Source organism: Pleurodeles waltl, chromosome 3_2, assembly GCF_031143425.1.
Source record: "Pleurodeles waltl isolate 20211129_DDA chromosome 3_2, aPleWal1.hap1.20221129, whole genome shotgun sequence".
NCBI lineage: Eukaryota > Metazoa > Chordata > Amphibia > Caudata > Salamandridae > Pleurodeles > Pleurodeles waltl.
Genome location: NC_090441.1, coordinates 40,245,456 through 40,266,886, shown reverse-complemented (window position 1 = coordinate 40,266,886; position 21,431 = coordinate 40,245,456). Strand labels below are relative to the sequence as shown.

Below are 21,431 nucleotides of genomic sequence, written 5' to 3'. Positions count from 1 at the left end.
ACAACAAGCCACAGTAGGACAGGCTGCATTAAAAACATTATTTCAGACAACTTCAACTCCTACAGGCTAAACCACTGCTTTTTGGGGAGATTACTGCTTGGTAGTCTATGCACAGCATGTGTATCTGCAGGTACACATGCCACCGAACGTAAAATGTCACTTACCCAGTGTACATCTGTTCGTGGCATGAGACGCTGCAGATTCACATGCACCCTCCCACCTCCCCGGTAGCCTGTAGCCATTTTTAGTTGAATGAAAATTGTAAATATGTAAATATTCTTTTAATACACATTAGTTGCATACATAACTACTCCATTGCATGGGCACCTCTAGTATACTCACAACTCCTACCTCACCCTCTGCGGGGAAAACAATCTAAGATGGAGTCGACGCCCAAGCGCAGTGGAGCCGAAAGGGAGGAGTCACTCGGTCTTGTGACTCGAAAAGACTTCTTCGAAGAAAAACAACTTGTAACACTCCGAGCCCAACACTAGATGGCAGGATAATGCACAGCATGTGAATCTGCAGCGTCTCATACCACGAACAGATGTACACTGGGTAAGTGACATTTTCCTTACTGACCTACGTTTACTTTCTTTCATTTTCCTATCCCGCCAGCTCCAGGTAGATTGTAAATCATATAAATATGATAAGTTACATAGATTTTGCAATCTCTGGTTTTAGACCGCTGAGCTGTCACTTAGATTAGACAGATTGCCTTCTTCAAATCATAAACTGTACAGGTAAATGAGAGAGCATCAGGAGCACAAGTGCTAAGGTTTTTGAGTGTTAATTGTTTTGAGCGGTCTCTGGTATATTAGCTAACAGTAGGATTTCTGCTTCGTGTCAACTCAAAAAATGTACACGACAAAGGAAACAATTACATTATATTGTATTGCACCTACAGTGCATTTCCCCGCAAGGCACCTACAAATAAACTTCTTATCTTGCCAAGTTCCACTAACAAAATGTAAAAAAAATAAAATAAAAAAATAATAAAAAAATTACAATTACTGCATTGGTGCCTTGATCCTGCAGGATATCATCTCCCTCAGTCAAGTCAGTTCCATTGTGTACAGCTCCTTCCTGCACCTGTGGCAGACGTTGGACCTTTGTTTGTGGCCATATGTGCCCAATAGGTGTATATTTGTCCTAAAAACTACAAAACTGAAAGTTGGAATACCGAGGACCCCTTTAATATTGGTGCGAATACTATGCATTCCAGTTATTCAGTATGCCATAGGTTAAATCTTTGGACCTAAAACCAAAGAGGCCCAGGAAAACATAAGAACGTCGATCCCTTAATTCAGTAGGTCATGCAGTAATGGCAAATTGCTAAATACCATCTAAGCAGTACTGCTGATACTACCTTTATTATCAGGTGCCAAAGTCCTTCCAGTCTTTCAATGCTTGGGTGTCCTTTCACTCAGGTATCAGAGATCCTCTTCATAACTAGTTACCAACCAGCAGTCAGTTTTATTTTTTTTTGTTGGACAGAACAAGCCAATTCCTTCAGCCGCCACAAAGGCCAAGATATCCAAATAAATTCCCAGAGATCACCTCATTGGGGTTCGGCGAGGAAGGTTTCATTCCACTACCTTCACTGGACCCAGATAACCACCAAGTTGTAACTACTGTCCTTGTGGAGACTAGCTATGCACAGTGTATATGTACAATATCTGTGTACAGCGCCAAGAGTCACTGTAATTCAGACCATCTCAGTCTCCATCTCAAGACCCTCTGCAGGTTCCACCTTTCAAGCCAGTAGAGCCAGTCCACCCCCAGAATTGGGACTGGGAACGTTTTTTTTTCTTGGTTGCAGTGATTGAAACATTTTACTTAGTAGGCTTTTTCCTGATAAATGCTTTGAATATTTTGAAATGCATTGAGGCTCGTAGTCTAAAGATGCAGAATTTCCACCTGCTTTAAAGAAGTCCTGGTTTGTTGAATATTGATTTTTATTTAAAAAGATATCTGATTACTCACATGGAAGAGTTAGCTTTATTTCCCCCTAATTTCCCAATCATTGTTGGTGTTGTTGACTGACTGTAACAGGGCGAGAATTGCAGTAAGCTTTGCATGGGGTTTGAAGTCTGGAAGCACACGCAACAATAGGGAAAAAAACAAAAACTAATTATGCTTCTTGAGTAGGAGAGCAATCCTTACCACCACCTGTATTTCAAGTAACAGGAGGGGAAGGGACTTCCACATATTCAAATGATTGACCTGTGGTAAGAAAAATTAACTTGTTAAAAATGTGGAAAATGTTGTTTTGCCAGCATTGAATTGTGCACAGATTCACATGCTTGATTTATTTCCAGTCAACAAGATGAGAATGCCCTGTAGTATAAATTTGGAATTAAGATTGTTAAAATAGCCATAGACACAAGAACAGTGCTTTTTTTTCAGCTCGTTCACTTCATTGAAATGTTCCCACACGTTAGCCAATCAGATGAACCAAGCACTCTAACCCATTCCCCACTCACAAAGATAACTATTGCTCAGATTTTCAACTGTACCTAGCATTAGAGTCCCTTATGTTACTTTTCCGACTCTGCTTACTCTTCTGGACCACAGTTGATTGGTTCTTGATGTTTTTTCTTCCTGACCTGCAGAAACGTCATCCACAGTATCTACTTGTCAGAAGGTGAAGAAATCTTGAAATCTTTCTTCAAGGCCTATTAAATCTGATGATCCACACCTTAAGTGCACTTACAGTCTTCAGGCGTGTTGATGTTGAATTTAATAAAATATCTACTTGTCCTTGGGACAAGTTGCTTCTTAAATCTACTTGTACTGTAAAAAAAATCTACTTTTCCCTTTGGTGCATATAGTGCAGCGGGAAATTATGGCAGCAGTCTCATTATGTAGGAGCTCTGATAATAGCCTCTCTGATTATACCAGGGCTCATACTATAGTAGGGCTTGAATACTAGCAATTTCAGGCTCTTCTATAGCAATTTCCTTATTTTGCCACCTTTCCGCAGATCTACACACTGGGACTGGAGGAAGCAGTAAGCAATAGTCGCAGGGCTGGAATGCCTTTGAGTCTGTGCAAACCTACTAACTTGTATATTTTAAGGACTCACCAGCTTTTCTCTAATCTTTTCCTATACTGAGAAAGGTTGGAAATTTATTCCTGACAAGGGGAGAAGTAGACGTTCTTGCAGGGTTATGAAAAAGTGGTCGGAGGGAAAGTGAACTTGTAAAGCGCTCAGTAGATTTTCGCATGAGAAGATCTACACATGCATATTCGCTCATGCTAAAATACAGTTCACATTTATTTTCTAGGAGTACGATTTCCTGGTCTATTTCTGTAAATTCTTGTGAATTCATGAAAGCCACTAACTGAAAGAAATATACCGGGGGTCCACTTTGTGACTTTCCTTTAAGAATTGGTCCCCTAATCAGGTCTGGCGTTGGCCATAACATTTTATTTTTATTCCAATTCTATTTCTCTCTATCGGCTGGTTTTACTGTGAGTTATAGCATTCTGCTCTTCCATAAGGAGCATGTTGACACACACAATAGTTTTGTTCAATGCCAGGAACTACTGTGCCAATGGGTGCTTTTTAAGACAAAAACATAAAGCATTGAAATGTAACATTTTACAAACCTGTGTCAAGTGGGTGCTCATTATCCTAATGAGGCTGCTGGATTCGGGCGGCAGCATCACTTGAATTGTGGGGAGCCAAGTCCAGTCCCACACCATGTGACAACTGTCGGACTTATCCGTTTCCAGCCAACTAGCAGCGCCACATATCTGCCCAAGAGCAGGGACGATTTGTGTCAACCAGGTGCATCACAAGATGACTTCTCAGGGAAATTGTTGTGGATCAGATCTCAACCTTTTCTCTCAGTTACATTAGTCTCACACATGCAAAGACAAACAGAAGGAGGAAATGTTTCAGTAAGATTTATTGAATCAGCTGCATATTAGATAAAATGGCATGAATTGCAATAATTAGAATGATGAAACATACTAGAAGCAAAATTATGACAATGAAAGTGAAACACAGGAAAAGTCCCACCATACTGTCACTATGCACAATATATGCAATTCCTACCAAAGTTATGTTAGAGCACAGCAGGGTAAGACTTAATCCGCCCTTCAGGATTCTCCCCTGTGAAATCATCCCCCATACCTGAGCAAGCCTGTTGTCTTATAGAGACACCATTCCTATGTAGGCCAGGGAACCAGTGGTCTCAGCAAGCAGCTAAAACAAAGTCAGTCAGTATGCGGTCATGGTCATCTGGCTTGGAACCTCTCTCTAAGGTGCATGGGACAGGGAATGTTTTTATAATAAAACAACTGATGTTCTGAGAAAATGTCCCTACGCAAGGATGTGTTTTTTCTGTGAATGTTAGCGACGCAGTGTACCAATTGTGCCAACAATCCTATCTCACTGAAGCCTTGAAGAAAACACAAAGTGAAAAGAATGTCGTCGTAACCGGGCGTTCCCCGACACAGGTTCCAGAATGGTTACAGTAGCCGTGGTAACATACCCCCGGGGCACCCGAGAGAGCCTCAGGGGTATGACGTCAGACGCAGAAGGCGTCACGAGGACAAAAGAAAGAGAAGACGGAACAACAAGAGGAGCGAGGAGTGAGACGGAAGAAGAGGCTCGAGGAACGTGACCACAGAGAGAGGAACAAGGAGAACCGAAGACCGCCGGAGCGGAAACCGACGCCATAGAGGAAACACGAGGAAAGGAGGAAAACCCCAGGGCGCCTCCCGCCCCTTTCAAAGAGAAGCCGGGAGACCACGAAGCAGCCGGCCGCGTCCCCGGAGGGGCGTGGCCCCCTCAGGTACGTTCGTACCGCAACTGGGGTTTTTCCAGCGTGGCTACCGGGAATCAAGGGGGATAAGGGGAGGAATAAGGGGAGGTCCTGTAAAGAAGGGGAGATCCTCTAAACAAAAGGGGAAGCCCTTAACTGGTTATCCCTAACTGCACGGGGAGGTCCACAGTAAAAGAAAATTCTCGGGAGAAGAGAAATCTTGGGAATCCACGAGAGGGTGACGCTCACCAAGAAAACAAAAGTTATCCCAACACCAACCGCACTTCTACCTATCCCCTCACTACCCTACTAACCCTATATAGACTTTACCTTACGTCCCCACTTACCTGTTTTTGTTCTTCTTTTATTCTGGGGAACCTGGGCTGCTGTCATAAGGAGAAGACCGGACCACTTCCAAAGTTGGACCAGACCACACCGGAACCGCAACAAGAGCCCTGGAAGAGAAAAAGGGGTTTTGAGTGACTGTAACAGGACAATCCTTGTGAAAATCAAACAAGAGATAAAGAAGTCCGCCTTAACGGAACTCAAATAAATCAGTTGTCCCCCTCAAATCTTGCGCCTGTCGCATTATTCCAATATCTCTTTCACTTGGGGATAAAGAACCCATTACAGTCGTGCTAAGAAATGTGGCCGATTCTGAAATAATAAAATGAAGCAGAATAAAGTGTTACTAGGTTAAAGAGAACAAGCAGCAGGCCTAGTTGCTAAAATAACATGGCCAGAGACATCACTAAAATGGCACTACAACACCAGAGCAAAAAGCAACATCTACAGGCATTCTGTCACCTCTCCCAGCAAAACAGACCTTGACTGTAGTCTTTTTGATGATGAAGATGGTCATATCATCTGTTCCTTCGCTGTTGACACCGTCCACCTTGTCATGGACTACAACACCATTGACAACAGCCTCTCCAAACTCTGTCATTGGTTTCCTCATTGCCAACGGCTTTCTAACATTATTTGGGCTTCTATTGCAGACCAGAAATAAGATAGACAACTCGAGGCTCGTCTTAGATCTGCATGATGTCAACTAGTTCTCAAAGACACTCTTCAGAATGGTCTGTCCCTACTCAAAAACAAAAGGGAATTCCTGAGACCCCTAGGCCTTCAAGATGCATATTTTCCCATATCCCCATTCTGCAGAATCACTGGCAGTACTGTACGTTTGCCGTAAATTGGCTGCATTACTAGTTCAACACACTCCTTTTCAGCCCTGTCATTCCCAAAAGTCTTCAAGTATGTGGCACCAGTGGCAGCATATCTACAGTAAAGGGGCTGTTCATTGTTTCTGTGCTTGGATGATTGGCTTTTAAAAAGTTTGACATAAAGGAAGACTCAATAAAAATATGCTTTACATTCTTCCATCAACTGAGGATTATTGTCAGCAAGATCAAATCCTCTCTATCACTGAACAATATCATATCCTTCCTGTGGTCATAACTCAGCAGTGCTCAAAAGAAAGTGTTCCCTTCCCAGGAGTGAGTAGTTTAATGGGGGCCCGTGTTGCAACTATTTTCAACTTTGTCTTTTCCCTTGAAGTAGTAAAAGTCTTTATTGGTGCTGATGACTTCATACGCCCCACCCCACTCCCCCTAACCAATTCCTCATTGCTGACTTTGGATGTGGCTCATCCAGGTGGACCTAAATCAACAGTGGTTGCAAAGCGAGGATTAATTGGAGAATTAAGTTAATGTTACTAGTCTGTTGAAGCAGGCCTTGTTGTAGCAGAGTACCACAGAATCTTTCAAAAGGTCTTCTGTGACATTGGTCTCAGCATCACATGATCATGACAGCACACATGTCAATAGACAGATGAGTATCCCGTATGAAGGACCTGACAGTTAGTTGGAATCTGAGAAGAGATTACATATCAATGTCTTTGAGCACAGTGATAGGTACTAAGGGCCTGATTCATGGCCTGGATGGGGTTGCTCCGCCACAAGCGTGACAGATAGGCTGTCTGCCGTATTACGATCCTATTATATCCTATGGGAATCATAATATGGGGACGGAATATCAGTCATGTTTGTAACAGAGTAACACTTCTGCCAAACTCTAAATCAGGCCTTTAGTCTACAGGCCTTTCTTGCACATGTCTGTGAAGCAGGTCTATCCTGATTTGGAAGGAAAACACAATGTGTATGTATTACATTGTGAAGGTGGGATGATGTTCTGTTTAGCTTCAAACTAAGAGGGAATGAGGCTAAAGAATGCAGCACTCTTAGTCTGAATAATGAATTTATGAAGGCACTTCTCAGGGCTCAACCAAATGTATACAAGAATATTAACATGAGCATTTAACTTGAAAGCAGCAAAACACGTGTAGCTACCAAAATAATCACAGCAGATGAATAATAATCAAAAAATGCAATATATGAACAATGAATATGTATGCAGTGAATATATATCTATGCATGCACCCAGCGAAGTTAGATGATTAAGAATTAAAAATGCATCACTATGGGGATCGAATCCAACATCATACTTGTCCTTGCCAACGTCAAGCTGGGGAACCCTGGGCAGCTGAGACAGGAGAAATTTTACCCATTGGGACTCTGATTTTTCCGAGCAATGCGTCCACCCTCAGAAATGAGTTCCTTCTGCCTCAGTGCCAAGTTTCCTCACCTTATATACCTTAAACTTAAGAGGAGGGTGCCCCCCCTCCCCCTCGAGTAAGTTGTGAAATTCAAGCACTGACTGTACTTTTTCAGTGTTGAACACAAAAGGTTTGGCCAGATACCAATGTGCATTTCCAAGACAGAGTGTAACCTTCTCTGCTCTAAACATTCTCATCCTTGATCATTGCACCCACGTGTTATGTTCTCTTCCATGGCGATACAAGCAAAACACGTTCAATGTAGAGAACAAGCTTTGCGTGGAAAAATACCTTCACCGCCGATGTGACAGCATTTGAAGCTAAGCTAAGCACAAAATGGAGTCAGTGGGCAAGATGGAATTGGTGGTTAAATACAGATAGCATTACATATAATAACCCAGATTCTGTCAGAGGACGGTCAGCAGTTGTGGGACTGTATTCTATTTAATCATATAGTGTCACGGACAGAGCTCTCCCATGATCAAGGCCAGCAACTTTTTCACTGATGGGGTTTTTCTCAGATAGATCCTTTCTAACGTTAGAGAACAAGAAATACCATATTTTTGCCAGCAGGAATTACCAACAGGGAAGTTAAAAGGAAGCAATATCTCTGCATATGCTTTTACTCCTCAAAAATCACCAAAGAGAAGAGAGAACTGTGAAAATGATATTGGTCACAACTGCATAGCTAAGCCAGAATTGGAATGGTGAACTACGACAGCTATTGAGTGCTACACTTTCACTCTCAGAGTACATTCTGAACTTCTGTACAGACAGAAGGGAAATGTTGAATCACAATATACAGTCTTGAAGCTCACAAAGTGGCTCCTGATTTCCTGGAATTCAGACATGTACGTATTCTACAGGTTTGCAGATATTTTTGGCACAAGCGCATGCCCCATGTATTTCCAAGATATCAAGCTAAATCGAAGTGATCACCTGGTCTGTGAATAACACCCTAAAGCTTCTGTTAGTGCAACTTCATCAGATAGTAGGATGTCTATTACACATATCAAAGTATGGTCTCAAACACACTCAGTCAGGGCACATCTGGAGTCTATCTTGAGGTAGAGACAATACTCTCAAAGATAGTTGTTGTAAAACATTTTATGAAAGGGCTGTTTTATACGTTCATCTCCATGTCAGTTCCCAGGGAACCTAACCCAGTCCTAATTCCGCTAACAGCACCTCTATTAGAGCCAGTCCACAAGGCAGTGTCAAGGTTTTTCTCCTGGAAAACTGTACCAGAAGAGTCAGTGAATTACATGCCTTAATTTTAAAGAAGTCATTTTCCAGTTCTCCAAAAATACAATGGTCCTAAGGCTGAATCCAAGAATAATGCCCAAAGTACCATTTCCCTTCACCTTATTTAGCTGGTGTTTTTCAGTTTATTCTTTCCAAACCCTACTTCAAATGCCAAAATATCCTTGCCTGTTTTAGATACACGCAGATGCCTCAAATTCTACCTAGAAAAGACTAAGGGCATTAGAAGCTCTGATCTGATAGTTATGACTTTTGGTCATCCCAGAAGGGATCTTCCTTGCAGTAAGCACACATTATCTTTTGTTTGAAAAACATGGATGGATCTCTCTAAGGAAAAGTCGTGGCACACTCCATAGAATTCATCCTTTTAAGCACCTATGTCTCAACATAGGCCTTGAGACCCTACGGGTGATTAGCCACACTGTATAAATCACTGATTGATTTAACATGACCTCTACTGTGCTACAGCATGAAAGAACAGGCACAACTTTATCAAACAATACTATTTGAACATAAAAGCATGTTTTTCATGCGTAACAAACACTTCAAAGCAGCCTCTTTCCATAAGGTGAGTGTGCTTTCTGCTGCTCATATATTGTATACTGCTTACTGTTCTTTTTCCAAACATGTGACTCTATGAAGCATCCAATCCCCCGAGAAGAAACAAGTACTTATCTGTAATTAAAGTTGTCCAACATTACATGCAGCTCTCTCTCCTCCTCAGTGGGAGCCTGCGTAAGTGTTCCTTTTCATCCATGTGTTTTGAAACTCTCGACAGTTGTGCTGTCTAGAGTGTGTGGTGCATTCACCTGCTTGACTAAAGTTTGGGTGTTGTCCAATGAAGTCAGTATGCTTCTTCGGCCTCTGGCCATTTTAACAATGGAAACTGCTAATTTATACTCCTGGGTGTTCCTAGTGTGAAGCGTGAACTGATGAAGGATACAGCGACTGGAGAACAATTGTGACAAATAAGTAACTCTTCCCATATACCAATATATTATCTGCCTATAGACAGTCTTATCTGTTGAAAGGGAAGGGAAGGAGCCATCTTCTTAGAAATAGAAACAGATTATTTTAAATTTACATGTGTAACTTTCAGATTAAGAGTAAATCTCAACAAACACAGATGTATTTCAGTGCGTCTAAATGTACGTTTGCTAAGTCAAGGTTATCCTCTTTACCATTCCAATTAACGTATATGCCATCGACATTATAAACATTTGGGTGAAAAGGCAGTAGGGCTACCATTCTGCTGATGGTGCATTTCAGCATATAGGTGCTCTCTGTAGTAACTCAACTACAACAATGCTCACCTTGCCATGGTTACCCCTAAAATAACCATGACTCTGTTCACTCATATGCCTTTGTCATGTCTGTTTGCCCTTGAACTTAGTCAATTTAACATTCAAGTTTGTTTAGCATTATTTTATATATTGGTCAACTGCTGCTTGGAGCTGAAGCTATTTTTTTTTTAACCTCTGGAAACTTTAGAGCATGGAAAAAGCTAAGGTGGTAACAGTCCTAGAGAAGTTGATTGTTTTAGAGGAGTGAGACTTTTCAGTGCCTAATAACATTTAAGATAATAGGATATTGTCATCACGTATTCATGGTATTTCCAGACTCCCTCCACTGTTTCGAGTTCATTAGCTATAGTTAGCAGAAAATGCAAATTTAAAGCTCTTGTCTACAGCATACCGACAATTCCTCATCTCAGAAGATTTGGTTCTGTCAAACATACCTTCATTAAATTATTTTTTTTAAATATGAAGTTAGCACCAAGACATTGACTAATACAAAATGGACCAAATTAACACATAGCCTTTAGATAATATTCAAAGAGTTCTACTGAGTTCTTGATGTCAAGCATTAAATGATTCTCTTAGCACTTACAAATTAGCAACCTCTTATTGATGGTACTTCACAGAAATGTTCAGTACCGCCTGAGAAAACTGTATTTAGAACGATCAGATGCATACAGATTAAGAAAAGCACCACAAGCACCCACTGAAAGACCCTAGTGAAGGAGAACGCAGTTGATTGTGTATACAATTAACTGTGCATTTTCTTATTTAATTAACTTCACTGTAAACGTTCATTAAAATAAAAAGCATGTAAACTTAACTTTATTAAGACTTGTATAGGATGAATTGCTTGTACAGGTGCAAATGAAATGATAATTGGGTAATTTAGACCCATGATTGTAGAACAAGTACAAAGACACCACTGGACAAATACAATTTGCATATAGTATCAGGTGCAATTTCTTTCTGTTAATAACCAAGCCAACTGAAACTGTATTTGTATTCCCTGTTACGACATTTATAACATTTATCCAGGTAGCTACTACCAAACTAAACCTTGTGGCAAGTGGCTCTAGTAACAATCTATTCCTTTTGGAATTTCTATTGTTGAAAAGGCTGCAAACTGCCTTCACACCCTTCTTGGGTTTGACATGTATTGTCCTTGCGCATTCCTTGCATACATATTTTATTCTTACTTAAGTTAAGGGGCTTTGGGTGAGCCTTTTTCATCCACTGTTTGTTTTCATCATACCCTTCAGCTATTGGCTTGAGACGCAGTCAATCTCATTTTTGACTAATTCATTTAAGTATTTTTTGTTTTGTCATTTTGGGTCTGTCCTTCTGACTCTACTGTAATGCAAGAGGGGACTATTTTGCTTCTAAAATTAGTCTACCATTGGTAAATAACAATTTAAATTAACTTAGTCAACTACAAACCTCTTCTCATGTGGACAGTTGTATATTTATAGAGAGCAATGATTCTCTCCTAATATATTGTTTATATTGTAGGTGATATTGAGATGTATCTCTTGCCTTTTCTCCCCAATGGTAGGTTTTCTGACCGAAACTGGAAAGACAAGAGCTACCATTATTCTCTGCACTGCTAAGGAGTGTTCCTTCCAGGTTACACAAATGGGTTTGAAGGTGAGCCTTAGTTTATCTGTAGTACAACAGAATTGTATGGGGCTAGAGGCTGGGAGTTGACTCTAATATGGTCTATGTACTGTCGACATGTTCCATTCATTTAAAATGTTTTCTGTAATTAGTGCATAGTTGGTGTCAAGTACTACTGTGTTCTTGATCTGTAATCCTTTTTGAGTATCCACTAGTTACTTGTAAACAGTTGTAGGTGATTAGTCCATATGCATCATAAAATCCTGTAATAAAGGACGCCATACAGTCACCGTCCAGATCCTGTCACCTCCAACATTCAAAGGTGAGCTCCCGATTGATCCATTGTCTCTACATTCTAAGGAGACACCGGGAGTGTACCATTAATGGAGTACTTAATACCTAGAAGCTGTAAACTCATTTTGCTATCTCTTGTATAATACTTCAAACACACACAACAACTAGAGATATACCTATGTACAAAAGAGTTACTTGATATACACTGTTTATACTACAATATAAACATAGGAATAACATTACATTGATTCAAGCTTACAACAAATCCCTTTAGTTGAATATAGTACAGTGCACTTTTATGGCCATTAACCTCAGTAGGATTTTCACATTTGCAAGGCTATAATTATGTATTGCTCAGAAACATGCAGTAATTACTTCACAATGTTAACATTGTTAATTTTTCAGCATTGAAACTTATAGGGATTCATTTGTTTGTTGAAATTCCACAGCCAGAAAACACACGTCCTAGATCAAGTTAAAAAATGTATATTAAGCTTATCTACATTGTTATAGGAACGATGTGTGTGAACCTATTTTGGCATAAACAAATCCCAAAGTTTGCATTAGCCAAATGTTCTTTTGTTCTAATTTTCCTTGCTTGCAGTTTTTCTACACAGTCTTTGAAAAGAATCATCCCCCATCTTCATTTACTTTTTAATTTTGTTAGGCTATTCAGTTCATCTGCTGCTTTTGAGACTCTCTCCGCTGCTCTATGAATTTTTCTCATTACTCTTTTAATTTGCATTTTGCTTTAGCCTTTCAGTCTTTGTTTTTATGTGTTTCAGTGTATTGATAGGAACATTTTCATAAGAAAATTAGCTTTAGCCATTGAAAAACAGCTGTGTTATTGAAAGGGCCACATGCATTTTTGCTGCTGTTACTTCACAACATTTCCATATTTTTTTATGTAAGCCATTATTTTTTAAATAACAACAGAAACATGTTTTGTTGCCCTTTTTTGAGGTAAAAGCTTTTAATTTTTTTCCGCTAATCTGCGTCACATTTGATCCAATACTAGCTTCCAACACCATTAACAGTGTGGGTATGCTGTTGCAGCGTTTTAGGGAACTGATTGAAACTGGGCAGAGCAGTATTGCTTGGTTCTCGGATTTCTAGCACTGGAGCATTTATTTGAAACTATATGTGCAAAGATTAAGAGCAAATGTTTGGTTGGAGGAGTGCTGCACATAGCCATTCAATGGAGACGGTATAGAATAAAAAAGTGAAGATAATTAATAAAACCTACAGTTTGTTAAAAAAGGAATGGACCAATTTGTAGGTAATGATACAAAATTACGGATTGTGAGGTGGAAACCATCAGGTGAAAGGTGCTTGAGGCCGCTATTGAAATGTTCAACTGCTCTGCCAATCTTGCATTAGTAGTACGCATAACTTCTCAGTTTACTTTTTTTTGTTAATTGGCAGTTATACTCTGACTTTGTTGTAGATTTTCAAGCCTATGATTTGGTAGGCAGTGACCTTTTTCCCACAGAAATATCAGTTATAGGATTGCTGGTACCATCCAACTGGGAAGAAGCTGAGGATAAACCACAGTAAGGAGATAGTACAACATATCAAGGTGACTGTACCCAACTGTACAAGTGTTCAATAATTGATGAAAATGGGTTATTTAATAATAAATATAAAAAACTGCAATGTATTGTGAAATGTTAATATTTTAGTTCTGTCTAAAAGAACCGGGAAATGAGGTCAGCTGTAATGGGGAAGCGTTTGCAGAAAATGAGGTCATTGGTAATGGGGAAAAGTTTATTATACCTCATGTAATAGCTGAAAAGCTTACTATTGGAAAATTGTTGATCATTTTAAAAATATAAGTATAAGTATGAGTAAAGCACCAGACCCCAATGGTGTTCCAAACTTTGGTAAAGTAGACCCTTTGTTATGGACAAATATCCTTCTACTTCTTCTTTTTAAAATAATCACCATTACAGGGTGAAATTCCTTCCTCTTGCAGAGGACCCATTATCCTGCGATTATTGAGCAAATAGAAAGGCCTGTCTGATACTCTTGACAAATTCTTAATTTAAAATACATTGTCATCTGGTACTTAGACCCATAGAAAAGTGGCCCAAAAGTTGTTACATGTTATCTAATAAGTAAGTTTGTTTCAAATCTGAAATGGGGACTAAACACCAAATATTTACACTTTATTGCTGAAAATGGAATATGGCAAACAAAGGGCATTTATTTGCGTGTTTTGTCACCTTGCATGCAGGTTTTGATCCAAGTGCCCTATGGAAAAAGCTGGAAAAAATAGGGATCCATGTCCTGAAGCAAGGATGGTTCTAGGCACTCTTACTTTTCTCCTTATATTTGACAGATCTTCCAGCCACCCTTAGCCTTATTAATGGAAATCCCCCAAATGCAGGTTGAAACCCAGTATATGTAGCTGACAGTTTAATTGTCTTTATTGCACTACAGTGGGGCTTCATTGTCTTAAAGTCTAATCTTAAAGTGTCCAGTGGGAGCAATGTGTCCTTTCTCAGCGCATCATATAAGGTGGATACAGCCTTCTCTTCCCCACCGACAGTGCATATAGCCTGAAATCCTGCACGTGTAGGTGGTTCCACTGTCCCTTGTTTCCAGTGACGTTGTTTGATGGTTATCAGTGATCTTTGTATTAGAAACAGCCCTGATGGGAGATTGACATTGTCCGTAAGGGCTTCAAAAGAAAATAGCTCCCCATTGCTATACAGATCCCCCATTGTGGAGACATTGTACTCCCCAAGTCGTGATATTCCCGTTAGAGCCTGGCCTCCTGGGAGTATGGAAAGCCCAGTAATGGGTATTTCAGGTGCATCCGGCAAGGTGGTTCTAGTGCGCTGTAAATTGCATAGCCAGCAATTGCGCAGTATGTGGCTCATTGGTTGTCGTCCTCTGGGGTTTAGCAGAATCCGAAGCAGGCCATTTCCAGAATTAACTAGTTGATGCCCTACTCTTGGAAATGGTGTGGCCGTGTGCATCTCCTATGCGAGCCACTGTAACTGGCATGCCAGATAATAGAATTCCACATCAGGCGCTGCCATCCCCCCCTTGTCAGTGGGCCGCTGACGTTTGGTCAGGGCTACTCCTAATCTACCCACACCCCAGATGAAGCCTATCATTATGGAGTTAATCTCCAAAAATGGGGAGCGAGAACAAATTAATGGTAAAGTTGAAAAATAGTATGTAAATCTGGGCAGGGCAACCATTTTAATCAGTGCAGTCTGCCCCTCCCCCGACAATGGAAGCGTTTTCCAGAACAGGACATCCGATTTTAACGTCTGAATTTCCTGACCCACATTGCCCTCTAGTAGATCCTCAGGCTCGTGGTATATTTGTTACTCCCAGGTATCGAAAGGTGAAGGCCACCCACATAAGACCCCACTTGTTCCCCACTGGATGAGCGCCTTTTCGCAGCTGTAAAATTTGGGATTTCTGCCAGCTAATACGTAGCCCGGAGAGGTCTTGAACCTCCCAAGCAGCTCCATTGCAACTGTCAACTCTGCTTCCACAGTGTGTAAGAAGAGCACCATATCATCTGCATAAAGCGCTATTATGTGAGTCCGACCCTCAATACTTAACCCCTTGATGTAGTCACCCGTTCTCGCAGCTTGTGCCAGAGGATCTATTGCTGTGGCATAAGGCTCTGATATCGTACGACCTGTCCGGACACGAGTTTTTGGATTAGTGTATAGTAATTTCGTCCACTTGCTAAAGCCATGTCCTAATCCCATCCACTCCATCACTTGGTATAAGTAGTCCCATCTGAGTGTATCAAAGGCTTTCTCTGTGTCAACCGCTATAATCACTGCTTTCTGCAAATGCAGGGATTGATGTTGAAGGATGAAGATCAAGCGTTTAATGGTAATTGCCGTACTACGGCAAAGAGTTAATCCGGTCTGATCTGGATGAATCAACCTGGTCATGTAGGGTAGAAGGCACATGGCTAGGATCCTACTTAATATCTTGTAATCCATGTTCAGCATGGATGAAGGTCAGTATGAACGCACATCTGTTGCAGGGCGCCCAATCTTTAAGAGTGGTTTAACTACGGCTTCCTTTGTGAAAGGGGGCAGTGTTCCAGTCTTCAGCTCCTCCGAATAGACTGCACTAAGTTGAGGAGCTAGTAACTCATTGTACGTGCTGTAAAATTCCACGGGAGTCCGTCTGCCCCCAGCACTTTGCCCCTAGTGATTGCCTTTATCGTTGCGCTAAATTCTACGGGGGAAATTGCATCTTCCAATGGCTGACGGTCTGCCTCCTCTAACTGGGGAAGTTGAAGCTCCTCCAGGCACCTTACCCGAGCATGAGATATGTCCTCCGCCGGAGAAGCATATAACAGGGAATAAAAATAAGTTAATCTGGTATTTATTTCCCTTTGCCTGCATAGCCAGGCTCCCCTTTCATCCTCTGTCTCCATCACTAGTAAATGCTGTCGGGGAGTGGTCAAGAGCCATGCCAGAAGAGCCCCCACTTTGTCCCCCTCTGCATGAATTCGGGTCATGTAGTTTTTATGAGCAATCGTTCGATTGCTACCGCAACCTTTTCCTTAGCCTCTGCAATAAAGGGGGATATTTCCAGGGCACCTGGTCTCGTCTGTTCCAGCGCTCTGAGTCTTTCTTCACTGTGCCCAATTTCCTTCTCAAGGGTCTTCTTGACCCCCATTACCCAGATCTTGCACTGATCCCTTACTACTGTTTTGAAGGCCTCCCTTTCCAGTGCGCGAGAGGACGCAGTTCCCTTATTGTTCTGAAAATAAGTTTGAATTGTGTCGCTAATCGACTGCCGGAAGGCACAATCATCTAGTGTTTCCACTCTGAGCTGCCAATCCGGTATTCGAGGGTGCTCCCTGTGCCATGCTAAAGTAAGCAATAAAGGATTTTGATCTGAAACCGTGCTACAGAGGTACTCTGCAGTGTGGGCTGTGCAGTTGACTTCGGGTGATGCCAAGAAAACTTCTATGTAGATCATGAAGGCTTGAATAAAAGGAGTAGTCCCATTCTGTGGGATGTAAATGTCTCCAAAAGTCTATGAAGCCCCAGTGTTGTTGCCATTCTGTGAACGCTTTGGCCGACCTATGTGTAGAGTAGCACAGCAGTGGGGTGTTAGAGACACAATTGAAGTCTCTTCCGATAATAGTTGCCTGTGTGAGTTGTGGCCCTAGTGTATGCGAAAGCAATGCCAAGAAGTATCTCTGTTACTGATTAGGTGCGTAAACCCCCCCTAGTGTGATTTCTCTGCCCTCTAACCTTCCAGAGATCAAAACATAGCGGCCCTCTTGGTCTATAGTTCATTCGTTTTTTTGGAAGGGGACCCAGGCCGAATCTATAGGAGGACTTCTCTGGCGAATGCTGAATATGTTGTAGTATATACCTGCCCACGCCATCTCTTGGCTATAGCCTTGGCCTCTGGACCTGTGAGATGTGTTTCCTGGATGACAGCTACATGTATACCTCGTCTCTTGAGTTGAGAGTAGACCTTATAGCATTTAGCTATGCTGTTCAATCCCCGGACGTTCCACATCATGAAATTGTAAGTTAGGGGGTGTTCCATGTGTTGTTTCTAATTGACAAACATGTATCCCTCTGTTCTTGTGGCCTACATCTTGAAGTCTTTGATGATGCACACTTGTGTATCAATGGATGTGGTTGAGCAGATGCGACCCTAGTGTTTGATCATGTGAATAATGAAACAGGTAACCAAACATCCAAACTCCTTTTCCCCAGGACCGGCATCACAACCATCCCTGTCCATACTTTCAATAACGTTTCAAACTTTTCAAATAGGGGGTCAGTGCAATAAACCAGGAGCAGACTCCACTGAGCATGCTCTCCTCAATCTAATGTTGCAGGATAGTTCTCTGTGCCCCGGCCGTAGTGTGGAGTGACCCAGCGCAGAGCATAATGTTCTGAGGATTGACTTGGCAGCCCACTCCATCAATGACGAAAGACACTTCATGGTCTTCAACACTAGAGCATTGGTAAGGACTCCTTTGTTCCAAAGGCGTCGCCTGTAGTTTTGGGCAGTCCTTTCCCACCCTCCCGAGGTGGGCTGATGAACCAATGTGGTTTGGAGCAGGTCTCTGCTATATTATCTCGTCTGATGTTCGAAGGGTCACTTTTGGTGGAGGGTCTGATGTCTCCTTGGATGAACAGAGGCACTGCCAGATAATGATTCACGGTCCGATAAAATGTCTGAGGGGTGGGACGATCCCAGTCCCTGTCTATTAAGGGACGTTGCTATGTCCGCTGCCTCCTGCATTTCAAGCAGCACCTGTGTGTGTATCTGTTCCGCAGCCGTGGTCGGTCGCCTGGGTTTCCTCCTTGGTCTCACATGACTCTTGGTGATTTTTTGGTGCCTTCACCAGAGCTGGGAAAGTTGAATCCAGTCATTCCCACACCTGTTGTGGGGAGGTAAAAAAAAGTACCTTGTTGTTGGTAACAATCCGTAGTTTGGCTGGATACAGCATAGCATACTGAATTCCCCATTCCTGGAGCTGTTTCTTGACTTCTGTGAGTGATGCTCTTTGTCTCTGGGTGTCTCCTGTGAATTCTGGGGAGATCATTATGCAGTAGTCCCCTATCTTTATCTCTCCTCTCAGTCTGGCCTGAGTGAGGATGTGATCCCGGTCTTTAAAGTGGACTAGTTTGGCGACCACCTGCTGGGGTCTTGCACCCAGTGGCGGGGGCCAGTATGGCACTCTGTGGGAGTGCTCATTCGCAAAGTATGGAGATAGTCCTTCAGGAGCCACTTCCTTGCGTATCCATTGTTCTAGGAATGGCATCATATTTGCCGCGTTCTCTTCTACTTTTTTCTGGGAGACCCACCAGTCGAAGATTGCTTCTTTGTGCCCGGTTTTCTGCATCTTCCGCTCGTGTCTTCGAGGTTTTGATACAAGCTATCGTTGCAGACACTGTTGTGCTCAGCTGCTGGCAAATCTGTGGTAAGTTGTTCCAGGGACCTTTCGTTTGCAGAGGCTCTGTCTTATAGGCGATGATGGTCATCCCTTAGAATCTTCAGGTCAATGGCGATCTTATGGATTTTCAGCTCCAGGGCATCCCGGGACACCGCTATGGCTTGGAGAATGGTGTCAAGGGTTGTTTCCGGAGGCAAGTCCCAATTTGGAACTGCCCATCCAGCGCTATCGCCCTCGTCAAGCGGGTCCATCGCGGCACCCTGGTCCATGCCTTCCCTTCTTTTCATCTTGCCCATTGTGCACACCGGTCGGAAACCGCATGTTCAGATGTCTGTGTGGGTTGCTCCTATTTCAGTATTGCTCTCTCTCAGGGAGTTTGGGGTGTAGGACCTCTATGGTTTTTGCCGCACAGATGTCTTGGTGCGCTGCGCCTTATGCGGGAGGGGCGTGGCCTGTTCCGCCGCTTTGTACAAAGTGCAGCTCCTCTCAGGTTCTGTATATCCAAGGGGCTGAGGTCCGGGGCTTGGCTTCAGTGTTTTACTTCGGCTGTACTACGCTGTACTAGCGGCCCCCTAACGTCACCCTCCTCCGGCTCAGCAGTTCACGTGATGCTCACCTAGTCTCTGAACACCCTCCCCGAAATCAGCTGTTCTGGGGGATGGGGAGGGTGCTGTCTCCGTTTACCTCCCCAGGTATATGGAGCGTCTCCCGTGGCTCCTCACTCTGCTCATCTAGTGGCTAACGCAGGCCACACTTTCGAAAGATAGAGGAGGGCCCGCAGCACCTCTCAGCCGTCTGTCAGTCCCCCTCCCCCATTCTCGTCTCTGTTCCCTGCTCCTCGGGCCACTCGGCTCCCCTCTACCATGTCAGGTAGCTCTCTTCTTCACCCGCGGTCCATCCTCGGGTCTGCTTTGGGGTGTGGGGGGGAGGTATTAGCCATGCCTCGCCAGTTGCCGCTTTGCAGGACTCAGTTCCCTTCACTCATGGGCATGTCGGGCAGCTTGGGTTTTGCTCCCAAATGCCTTCACCGCTCTCGACGTCCTCCACCATGTCTTTTCCGGGCCGCCATTTTGTGCTGCAGTTGCCGGCCCCGCTTGGTCTGCGCGGGCCCCGCTGAGCAGCTCCAGCTGCCAGGACTGCGCTGAAGGGACACAGACTGTTTCTGCACCGGGAACTGGCGCTCTGGGCTGGGTCCGAATCGGCCAGGGATTCAGATACTGGCTAATGTCCGGAGGCCACCGGGAGCTTCGCTCTAAGCGTGCTACTCCATCGGCCTCAAGCCACACACCCTTGGCATTTCTACTATAGCAAGACAATACCCTTAGCGTTTTTGCCCCTTATGAAGAGTTTTTCCATACTAGCAAAGCCAAGGCCTACCACTCCACAATAGACACCCCATCACTTTCGGGTGCAGGGATCAGGCAGACAATGTCCAGGCCACCAGGCCACTGAACTTCCACTTACTTGCCCCTGCGGCAGCAGCCTTCAAGCTTGCCCTTATTGGCACATGAGCAGCCTTTGAGAGACAAAATTGGACATTTCTTCCAGGAATGACAAAATATAACAACCAATAAATGGATCCTTCAGATCGTCCAACACACCTATGCCCTGCCATTTCAGTTTGACTCTCCACATGTTCTGCTGACATCAGAGCATCCTTTAAACTCCACCCTTTCTATCTGGCTTCGGAAACTGCAGGCTCTTTTGACCAAAGGAGCCATAGAGATAGTTCTGTCTCCGTAAATGGGGACTGGCTGTTAGGCCTACTATTTCCTTGTGCCAAAGAATGGTGTATCCCTTTGTCATATTTTAAATGTCTACCTTATGAATGCCTTCTTGCAGAAGGCCAAATTCCAGGTGCTCATTTTGGTCCAGGTTTTGTCTGCTTTGGATCAAGGCAAAAAGTGTACAGACATGATGGGTCTTAATCATGTCAGTTGTACTTATTAGCTTTTAATTTAAAATCTTCAGTGTCAGACAAGCCAGGTTTGGAAATGTTTCTTCATGTTCACAACTATCAGATACGTACAGTGAAGACATGCATAGTTACTGTTGTCAAGTGAGTAACAACAGAGAGCTCTCACCAGAACATTAACCAAACGTGATTTTGCAGAAAATATCCAATTCCAAAATTAAACCTCAATGCGCAAACTCATATTGGCTTTCACTTTATTTGTTGAGGTGTGGTTTGATCTGAACTTTCAATACATTTAGAATGTCTGCCATGAATACTTGCCAGAATTAGTGAGAGTCAGGAGCTCAGTGTTAAACCTTCTGTCCAGTTTAAAGTTTATCTTTGCAATAAGGAACCAACAACACCCCCACCTGGTTGACACATTGCTTGTTTTCTTCCATTTTCAGGCTCCCGTTTCATACAACAGGGAAAGCAAAGTGGTTGGGACATACAAGAGGACCCCTAATCTAGCAACACCTGACCCCCTTTAGTCATCCTAATCAACAGGGATGTGGCACTGGCCGTTTCTTTGAAGCTGCTGCTGTTCTTTTTACCCCTCAGCTCATTGTTTATACACCAGCCTGAGTGCCACTGCCATGAACGCAGTGCCCATGGGTTTAAAAAAATAATTATGTATGCCTTTACTGTGGCCCACAGTGAGGTACCTCCTTGGAATGGGACCCTGTCTTGC

The 21,431-nt window shown here is 42.9% G+C and overlaps 1 protein-coding gene across 2 annotated transcripts in view; it reads left to right on the top strand.

Annotated features, from left to right (window-relative positions):
- ZZEF1 (zinc finger ZZ-type and EF-hand domain containing 1) overlaps positions 1-21,431 on the top strand; it is a 1,404,152-nt gene that overhangs the window by 224,180 nt on the left and 1,158,541 nt on the right. For both annotated transcript variants that reach the window (XM_069226690.1, XM_069226689.1), the window contains exon 10: positions 11,512-11,603. In XM_069226690.1, the coding sequence (XP_069082791.1) occupies positions 11,512-11,603 (92 nt within the window). The remainder of the gene's footprint in view (positions 1-11,511; positions 11,604-21,431) is intronic.